Raw genomic sequence first — 10,357 nt, 5'->3', positions numbered from 1 at the left:
TAATCTTAGGATTCTTAAGCAAGCTCAAACTTAATCTTTAACTGGATATGTATAATATGTTAATGTAAAGTATTGGGTAAACAGTTGAAATAATTTAATTTTGTTTAATTAGATTAAAATTAAGGGATTACTTGAAACATCCAGGTTCTTCCACTAGTTGTAGAAATGCAAACTTAACCAGAGCAACATTACTAATTTAACTATATTAAAACCTGTTTTTATTCCTTATTCTGATCCTTATTTATAGGAACTTATGTGGAACATGTCGGATGGTGTTAGTGAAGGGGATTTGAGTTCATTTGACTTTTTGTCAGAAAGGGTTGGGAAATAGTTACTAGAGAACCAAGCATGAATGGGCAAACGGTAACTATACATTTAAATAAAATAAAATAAGAAAGTACTAATGTTCAAAAGTGCATTTATTTAATTCATTCTTTTGGCACTTCAGTTATTATCACTGGTCACACAGTTAACATTAAACAAAAGTGAGCATCCTAGTACTACTGCAGCTGAAGAGTTGTGTCAAATTTACTGCCCAGCAGAAATTCAAAATGTTATCATTATTAATAGAGCAGTTCTTAGAAATGTTAAGCAGTTGTTGTTGTTTTTTATCAGTAAATTTCTTACAATAATAATAAAATAAGTAATAATAGAATTTTTAAGTAATGAATAAATATAGTTTTCAGTGGCGTTAGGAAAGTTTAATTTTGAAAAATAAGCCTCTGAAATGCAAACAAAAAAACTTTTAAGGGTAGATAATCAGGGATTGTTTTTACATTTAAGTGTAAGAAAATACTGTGATAATCAGAGATGCTCACAAATTGTTTTGATAGGAAAATATTACACAATTAAATGGATAAAATATTTCACATAAAAGGTTGACATACAGTTTAAAAAGATATTTAAAAAACATGCAAACAGACAGCACCATGGTGAGACTAACACAAAGCAGCTTTGGCAACAACTGAGATTTTCTTTACAGAAAGGAGGAGAAAAAGGTTTAAAGGTTCAGTTGATAACTTTTGTAAAAAAAAAACAAAAAAACTTTTTGTCATATTTCCTTGAATGGTCACTACGTCCTGACAGGAGTACATGAGACTGATAATCTGTGAAAAAATCGTGCTCCTCCTCCCAGTGCTCCTAAAAGCATTTGCGAGAGTTTACGGTGCCTGAACAAAAACAACAAATCAGACCTGATGAGTCCCAAACACAGCTGTCAATCATGTCAATCTTTTACACAGAGATTCCTCCATATTGGTGTAAAGAATGTCAATTATGCCAGCTTTGCTTTTTTACACCGCACATATTGTTGCACCAGTGTGTGATTTTAGACAGCAGACAGCAAAGAGATGTGGAAATCATTGTGCAACCACCCAAGCTGTAAACCACCAACTTTATGCATTATAGTAGCGCTCTTAGAAGGCGAGAGAAGGACAGAGACCGACTGTGTCTGGAGCTCTCTAAGTGGTGTGCCTGTCTGTCTGTGAGAGAGAAGATAATGTGTGGAAGGTGGACTTCTTAATAATTTATTGTGAACACTGATTTGTCACTTTTTGACCCATCTGTGGACTGACCTGCACATCACTAGACTAACTGCAGTACACTAAAATGTTTCTGAAAATATTTGAGGTGAGAAATATGCAATGCAGTAATAGAATTTTGATTTGTACTAACCAGCACTGCCTAGTTTGACAGTCTGACTGCAATTCTCGAGCAGCCATTGACTGATTGACAGCTGCATTAGCGGCTCCTAGGCTCCGATTGGTTATTTCCCTTATGCCAATAGGAGCACTTAGAGGAGGAAAAGTAACACGATTCTTTCACAGATTGTCTCATTTACTACTGTCAGCATATAGTGACAGTTTGAGCAAATAGGACAAAAAAGTATTTTTTTTTAATAAAAGTTACCAACTGTAGCTTTAACTTCAACAGCTCAAGGCATCGTCATTATAATGAATCATTTCAAACATGCAGTAAGCTTTAAATGCTTTTAAAAGTTTTTAAAAAATTACATATTAAACTTACAGAGAAAGGTCTTAGATCTTAGTTCAAGTTAAAGGTATCCACTGAAGAATAGCATTAAATCATTCTTCCACTCTCTGGTGTTCTCTTTGGCTGCGTCTCTAAGTCTCGTTATATTGCTCCTAATGCAACGTCTCAGGCACTGTATCACGTAGACTCATTTTACCAGATGTCTCATTTAATTTCAAAGTCACAATTTGATCTGGCTGCTCGTTTTTGGCAAAGGTACCGGGTAAGATTTAGATCCTTACTTAATGTCTTATGGTTTGGCTTTTTTTTTCACAAAATAAATCTGTTTGAGTAGTCTTTACACGCATGCTCAGAGTTCTGCCTACTCCACACATGAGTGCTAGTGCTTTTTCTCGAGGTAATTTGAGGGGACCCATCCTTTTCGTGGCCCGCCATTGTCCAGAACCTTGCAGTACCACCATCCATTGGGGTTTCTGTCCAGGACCTCCAGACTCGTCCCTTCAGGGAATCCCATGGTCTCCTCATCCCCGTGATAATCTGCTATGGAGACATACACCTCTCTGAGGTTGTTATGGATGATGTGGGGCTTGGGTTTCACTGTGGATACAGGGAGGGCATTCTTCTGAGAGCTGAGGCCGAGGGATTCAGAGCTGCCCGTACCGGATCTGTTCCTGTTGGGTAGTGCTATGTTGTTTGGCGGCAGATTACGTGGGACTGTGCCGAAGGAGGCATTGCGACGCACTGTGGGGCTGGCACGAGGGTGGTCTGCAGAGTTGAGGGACTCGTTTCTCCTGAGAGAGCCAACAGGGCTGGGACCGTCCCTGATAGGGGCTGATATGAAGACAGACTGAGGTCTCACAACCTGTTGTTGTTTGGTGCTGTTCTGCTTTCGTGAACTGAACAAGCCAATGGGTTTGGAAAGGCCGCCAGGAGGTTTGGAGGGGATGGGCGGGGTGACCTTCTTTAGGTTTTGGTTGATGTTGTTCAAAGCCTGCACTCTTTGTTCATTCTTCTCCAGGCTGTTGGACTTGCTGAGGCTTCCAGGTTTGGTCGGGGTGCCATCAGATTCAGACCCTGCCATGTCATCTTGTTGCCTGGCGGGCTCCAGGTAGTAAGTCGGAGCCCAACCCTCTGTGCCTCCCCAGCGAATATACCACCAGCCACTCTCCTGCTTCTCCAGCACTTCCACCTCCACTCCAGCGGGGAAGCTGACCTCAGACTCCTGGACTTTCTCGTAGAGATCTGTGGTGCGATACAGGCTGCAGCCTTCCAGGTCAGAGTCTCCCCGGCTGCCTTTAGAATAGATGGAGGAGAGATCGGACGTGCTCTGAGAGGAGAAAGAATCCTCTGAGGAGATGACTGAAGCTGTCTCAGAGTCCTCTCCTTTAGTTTTGGTGCCGTTCTTCAGCTGCCCTGTTGGTCGCAGCTGCCTTCTCAAGGTGCTGATGTCCATCTTCTCTGCACTGGACGCCTTGGCGAGCTGTGGTTTAGGCCTCACCACTGGCTTTAGTTTGGAGGAAGACTTGATGGAGAAGGATGCTTTGCTTTCCTCTTGGTCTTTCTTTGTTCTGGACAGATCTGGGGTGGACTCAACAGAGGCAGATTTAGGACTGGATGCCTCCTCAGCTTTGGTTGAAAATGGGCTCCCATTCAAGTCGATCTTGAGCTTGTTACCTGCAGGTCTCCAACCACCTGATGTTGGGTTTGCAGTCTTGCCAGTTTCTGACAAGACACTTGTCTTGGAGGAATTTGAGTCCCTGCTGCACTGCCTCTCTGGCGTCTCCCTAAAGGCCCGGAAGCCGTCATTCTCATAGATACACTCTTCCTCTCCCTCTGCTTCCCCTTCTGCCTCGTGGCCATCTTCAAATGACTCACACATCTTGAAGGAAGCACTGTGGAGCGACGAAGCCGGAGAAGGTTTGGAGGACAGCTGGGATCCCTTCTCGGAGCAAGTGTCCTCATTTTTTACATCCACCAAGGAACCTTCTCCTCTCAGAAACTCAAACTCAGACTCCATGTCCAGATCACCAATTGCAGGGACGTCATATTCTGGCTCTTCATACACCGGCCTTCCAGGAGACACGGGGGACTCTGGAGCTTCGGACCCGGGGCTGCTGGGAGGTGCAGTTTCCACTGAGTCTTGTTTTTTGACAGGCGGGGCTGGGGGTGGAACTTTTGGGCGGCACAGTGTGCTTGTTCTACGATTCAGGTTGGGCTTTTTACGTTTGTCAATGTAGGAGCAGGGAGCCCAGCCCTCTTTCTCTCCTATCTGGACATACCACCAACCACCAGAGTTCTTCTCAATCACCTAAAATACACATTCAAAAAAGAGTTTATATGAGGTACATGGTTGGTACCCAAATTTAAGATTGTCCTTTTGTTGAAGTTTTCCTTGAAAAAAAGGGCTTACCTCTGCTTTCTGTCCTCCATTGAAAGTGATACCATCAGATATACAGGACTGGAAATCAGCAATGGTGTAATACTCTGCTTCAACTGTAGGGGGCTCTGGTGGAGAGGGCAACTGAAATCCCTGGGCACAAAAGAAGAAACCCATCCATTTAACATTTGATACTTTAAATATGTTTTTCTAATAGCACTTCTATCTCTAAGTTTGATTCTTAATTCTTACCTTGTAATTATATATTTTTACACTAATTGACTACTTTTACTTGAGTAAAGGATCTGGAATCTTCTTCCCTTAAAGCATAGTGTTTATGCCATGCACAAAGACAAAAGCATATTGTTTATGCCATGCACAAAGACAAAAGCATATTGTTTATGCCATGCACAAAGACAAAAGCTTTGTGCATGACCATTTATCATTGGAAACATGGATGGAAGAGGGATGGGTGGATGGCTGAAATGTCACACTCTTACCAGGGTTGCATCTCTTCGGGGAGGAGGTTTTTGCCTGAGAACTGGGGAACCTGTGAGACATCAGAGGAAAAAGAACATACAGATTTGTTGGGTCACATTTAAGAATAGGCAATAAAAAAAATTGAGTAATAAGTGATCTACTGACAGAATTTCAAACATTCACAGTAACATGACTAACCAATTTCCACCCGATGAGGGGCGATGCGAGCTATAGCCGGTGAGGGAGGCTCTGCTTTACTTTTACCATCCTGTGGACTACCAACAGGGCTGGAGTCGGCACAAGGGATCGGCAGGCTGATCTCCTTCTTGGCCACCTGGGGGCTCTCTGGGACTCCTTCAATCTGCACATCTTTCTCACTCAAGGCTTTCTTGTTAAGCAGGTTACTGATCTCCATGATGTTTCCAATGATCTCCACTGGGCCCGTCACAGTCTTCTTGCGGGGTGAGAGATCATCCTTCATCTTCTTCAGGTATGAGGCTGGAGCCCAGCCCTCTTTATCCTGGTACCTGTGTAGGAAGTTGATGGGGATTTTTTTTAATTCAAAATTAATTTTTTGGGTAATAAAAGAAGTAATTACTGCTAAAGTGGCTAAGCAGACAGTTACCTGACAAACCACCAGCCTTCCAGGTTCTTCTGAATCACCTCCACAATGGCGCCTTTCTCAAAAGCAATTTCATCCTTTCCCTGGCCGGAGTAGGGCTGCACCGTTACATACTTCTCTTCTGCAAAAGCAAGAGCAGAGAATGACAACAAAGCTAAGGTTTTGAGAGCTATGGAAACAAAATAATCATTGGGGGGGGAAGAGAAAGAAATGTATATTCTATAAATCCCCCCTATAGACTTATTTACATGGCCATACTGCTGTAATAAAGTATCAACTTTACTATACAATTAGAGATTCTCTTGTGGTTTATTGATAGCAATAATGCGATATTAAACTGGAGTAGAGGTGTATCTTTTTCTTTAATACAGACTGGAACTGTTTTGCTTTCTGGCAGTAAGTTCAGCTGCCAGATGTGCGATTAGATGTGCTGTGTGTGTTAAAATGTTCTTTGGCACATGAGATTTGTCCATAATCTTTTTTTATGAAACTGAGAGAAACTTTATAATACTGCGAATAACTAAAGAACACTTTTTATTCTTGGAGTAAGAAAAAAATAGTCAGCAATTAGTAGTATGTTTTTCTCTGAAGTTACACAGATGTTAATCTCTACTAACAGATACAGGGGTTTCCCTACCATTATAAGGCTTAGGTGCAGCAACCAAGGCATTTTGAGTACAACCTAAGCTGAATTCATTTCAAATCAATGTGGAGCATTGAAACTGACAGCATGATTTTAACCAAACCTAATGGCTGTAGTTAGTCCTCAGTCGACTTCTATAGCAAGTTTTATTTAATCTTTTTGGGTGTTTATTATGCTATACAGTACCTTTTCCAACTTTTTGTATACAGGTGTGGTACTAATTATGGTCAGAAATTATGTGAAATTATTATCTATATTATAATATTATATTATTTTTCAAAAATTGTAACCCGCCAAATACAGTATGTAAACCGAGGATTTTAACAAACCTAGGGAAAAGGCAATCGGACAAGTAGTTTGTAGTCCAAGTAGTTTGTAGTCCAAGTAGTACTGACTAATCTGCATTCATAGCCAGATATTTTTTATAGAGATTAGCTGAAATGGCGTCTGGACATAAAACCTTCTACAAAAAATCGATGAAGTTGTAAATCGGACTGTAAACAATGACCGGTAAACAGAAGAGGAAGTGTTGGCTACACTGGAACCCCAGAAACATTATCTCCAGAGGCTACATTCTCAGACGGCCGGCTGATGAACTCTGAGATAGCACAGATGTTATCTGAGATATGAGATTACTTTTTTTTAAATTATATATCATATTGAGTATCAAAATTATATAGCAAATATTAAATTGACATTAACGTGTGGTGGACCAGGAACCACAACATTCTTTCTGTTCTTGCTCCGTCCGTGATTCCTTTCATCTCTTTAGCCTCACTCGTCCAATGAGGTCCATAAAAAATAATTAGTACTAGGGTGTGTTCCTAAAAATGTAATAAAATGTTTTGCATCATAATATCAACCACTTTAACCTAACTAATTGGTATTCATTAAGGGTATTGAAGAAGGGGAACTATAACACCTGAGGCCAGCTAATGTCCTAACAGTGTCCTTGGCCTCGTGATAGCGAGCATCTCCAACTCAGCACATAAATGAGAGCAGAGGCTCCATGCTGATTTATGCATTCCCATGAGGCCAAGGGGCAGAGCAAAGACATCATTTCCTGTCATTATAGCAATTCCTGTCTAAATACAGACAGCCCAGAGAGGAGAGGTGTGTTCAGAAAAGGAGAAGGATACATTAAAAAAAAAGCCCTCTGTATGCCGTCTAGTAAACAGGAAGCAACATTCTGGTGACAAATTATTCCATTTTCCTTTTCTCCACCCTTTTCCGAGGTTGCTGAATGGGTGTGGGATAGCAAATCCCTTTACTTGCAGAAACTACAGTCGCCTCCATGGGCAAAGATATTTCTGTAAGCTTTATTTTCCCTTTGCCTGGCTCTTCCGGCCTCTTTGTGTCAGGGCTGGTAAAACGTTTTCCTCTCACCAACGTCTTTCAAACAATATCCAGCGGTGCAATGTAGGGAAACTCTGAATCAGATGTTATGTTAACCACAACATGCATCGCCTGCATCAGTGTTAGAAATTACTCTTGTGGAGTCAGCAAAATATCTGTCTCTTTTTTTTTCCTTTTTTTTAAACACAAAGCAAGATTTCAGTCCTAGGGTGGAAACAACTCTCTCTCTCCACTCCCGAGAGCTGCATCCACTGCCAAGCGTTAAAGTTTGGGCTGAACTCAATAGCTTATCCTCACTCCACTGTCAGCAATCCAAATGCATCTCCAGTGAAAAAAAAAAACATGCCTCGGCCTTGGAAAGGAGAACATGTGCAACTTTGTGATTGAGAATGTCTTGCTAAATAAGTAAAATATTAACAAGGCTTTTTGTTTATCTGTCAATACTGGTTGCTATCTGCACCACAGCAGGTTAAATGTCTGTTTTTACCACCATTAAAAACTACATGCACGCTTAATTTGCTCATAAAAAAAGCAAAATATGGCTCTCAAATGCAGCATCAGGCATTCCGAAGTCTATTACGCAACTACTTTCAAATGAGTGGGTAGGTTTTTTTTGTGATTCTGGGAAAATTGGCTTTGGCATACAGTGCTTAATTATAACGAAAATGCTTACGTGGAGCAATTTTGTAACATAATTTGAGCCCTGCATCAATAATTGGTGTATATAAAGTTGATGATTTCACCTTTGCTGTCCAAGCTCATTTCATATGAAAGTCAGTTAGTGGTTAGTTGTGGTGGATTGTGGCTTATGATAAATGCATTTGCTGGAAGACAACATGGGATGAAAGGCTGGGCAAATATGTGAATATGGAGAGGGAGGAGATGAGCCATGTGATAAGAGACAATACGCAAGACAGGGTGGGGGGGGGCAATAACAAAGGGGGGGAGGTGGTGCAGCATCTGTCTCAGTTCACCTCGGCTCTGCTGCCGGCTGATGACACCCCCCAACGTCCATCTCCGGTCCAGCCTCTTCAGATGAGCCTTATGCCTCTTAGTAACTGACAGACATGGTGACCAGACGGCAACAAACAAACATGGGAGACATGAAGAGCAAGCACAAATGTTACACAAACACACAGCACACAGATGACATGGATCCAACCAGAGAAGCCCCATTATTAGCTACATGGAGGACATAAAAACAAGACCACAAAGCCAAACATGGTGGACAGTTAGAGTGGATGGATGGAGGTTACAGAGGAAGTGTTAAACCCGAGACATCTTCGCTGTGGCTTGTAATTAGGATGTTGTTAGCATGGTTTCCCATCCTGTTGTGTTAGAGCATCTGGGACACACATTGCTGCAGCAAGAATTCCATCCAATTAATAGAGCAGCTGACAGTGCGGCTGGTTGGAGCTGTGTGCCTTAGAAGGTCTTTATTTCCCTTCAGGATGCCTTTTGTAGGTGAAACAGTGAAGATCAAAATGATTTCTTTCAACTGTTAGATCTTGTGTCAAATGATAGAAGAAGCAGCTCCTGTAAAGTGTCTTAAGTAGGAAAAAGAAAATCTTTTTCATCACTTTTCTTTATTTCAAAAGAGGGAAATATCAAACACAATAAGAGGATTAATTAATTTGACACTTGTGTGGTTAAACCAAAACAATCATGTGCCCATATATGTCAAGTTTAAAGGCAGAAAGTTTGAGGAGAAGATTGATACCACTCTTTGTGTTTCTGTGAGCTATGGGTTAGCTTATCTTAGCACAAAGACTGGAAATTGGGGGAAACAGCTAGCCTGGTTCTTTCAAAAGCCCACCAAGATCAGGAATTAACAAGTTATATCTTGTTTGTTAAATTCAATCTGGCAGGTAATATCAACAATTCACCATTTTACTAGGGCTATGTACTGGGCCAGCATAAACTCAGTGGAGTCACTAGTCCTAGCCAAGACCAAATGTTAATTTGTGAGCTTTGAGGCCAATTGTGTCACTGTTAGACAGAGCTAGGCTAGCTGTTTCCCCCTACTTCCACTCTTTATGCTAAGCTAAGCCAACCCAACCGTCTGCTTGCATTTGTTTTTATTTACCACACAGACATCGGAGTGGCATTAATCTCCTCATTTAACTTTTTGCCAGGATGCAAATAAGCATGTTTTTCCAGAATCCTTAACTATTCCTTTAGGCAATATGTGTATTTTTATGCAAAATGTGACCAAAACAAGGACGAAGATGGTGTGTAATCACGTCCATCACTGGGTAAACTCACATCACACGCTGTCTGAGCTTTCAACATGTCGCGTGTGTTTTTTGGCTTTTTGACGGGACCATCAGGAATTCAAACAACAGTTTTTTCAGAAATCTGTGTTTTTTTTCTGTGGCAATGTGGTGGCACAGACTGTTGAAGACCACAGGACTGACAAAGAGATGCTTTATGAGTTTCATGCCATTCCCATGACTGACTAGACACATAAACACTAATTACACTGACAGATTGTCCTGCCCTAAAACCCCCTGGCAGCGAACTGCAGCTATCTCTGACAGAGCAGATAGGAGTGTTTTGTGTTTGCATTTGTGTCTGTGTGTGGTCATACATTTGTGGTATGCATACATGTTGAAATCTTTAGTTGATAAATCTGTACTGAAGAGAATGATATTTAAAACTATTTAAGAGATTGTGAAACAGTAACATTGTTTAGCCTCATGTATTCCCTCTCTTCTTCCATCCTTGAGTCATAAGATATACAACACTGAGGGGATCCTGGGTCCCATTGTTACAGAGCACAGCAATTGTACAGCAGAAAATGTTTTGGCTAGCCTGCTGGAAAATCTTAATGTTTGTTTGGAAGTGTAACTTGCAACTTAATTATTTCCGTGCCTCCAGTTTGTTG

The 10,357-nt window shown here is 41.2% G+C and overlaps 1 protein-coding gene across 1 annotated transcript in view; it reads right to left on the bottom strand.

The window, feature by feature from the left end:
- Positions 1–401: 401 nt before the first annotated feature.
- The window catches only part of sh3pxd2ab (SH3 and PX domains 2Ab), a 58,160-nt gene continuing 48,204 nt past the window's right edge, over positions 402–10,357 (bottom strand). The window contains exons 9-13 of the mRNA XM_059359881.1: positions 5,475–5,592; positions 5,048–5,376; positions 4,870–4,919; positions 4,403–4,522; positions 402–4,300 (exon numbers count right to left, since the gene is read on the bottom strand). Of these exons, the coding sequence (XP_059215864.1) occupies positions 2,372–4,300; positions 4,403–4,522; positions 4,870–4,919; positions 5,048–5,376; positions 5,475–5,592 (2,546 nt within the window). The 3' untranslated portion in view covers positions 402–2,371. The remainder of the gene's footprint in view (positions 4,301–4,402; positions 4,523–4,869; positions 4,920–5,047; positions 5,377–5,474; positions 5,593–10,357) is intronic.

The sequence above is a fragment of the Centropristis striata genome, chromosome 20, assembly GCF_030273125.1.
Source record: "Centropristis striata isolate RG_2023a ecotype Rhode Island chromosome 20, C.striata_1.0, whole genome shotgun sequence".
Taxonomy (NCBI): domain Eukaryota; kingdom Metazoa; phylum Chordata; class Actinopteri; order Perciformes; family Serranidae; genus Centropristis; species Centropristis striata.
Note: the sequence above shows the minus strand (reverse complement) of the source record. Positions and strands in the feature narration are given on the sequence as shown.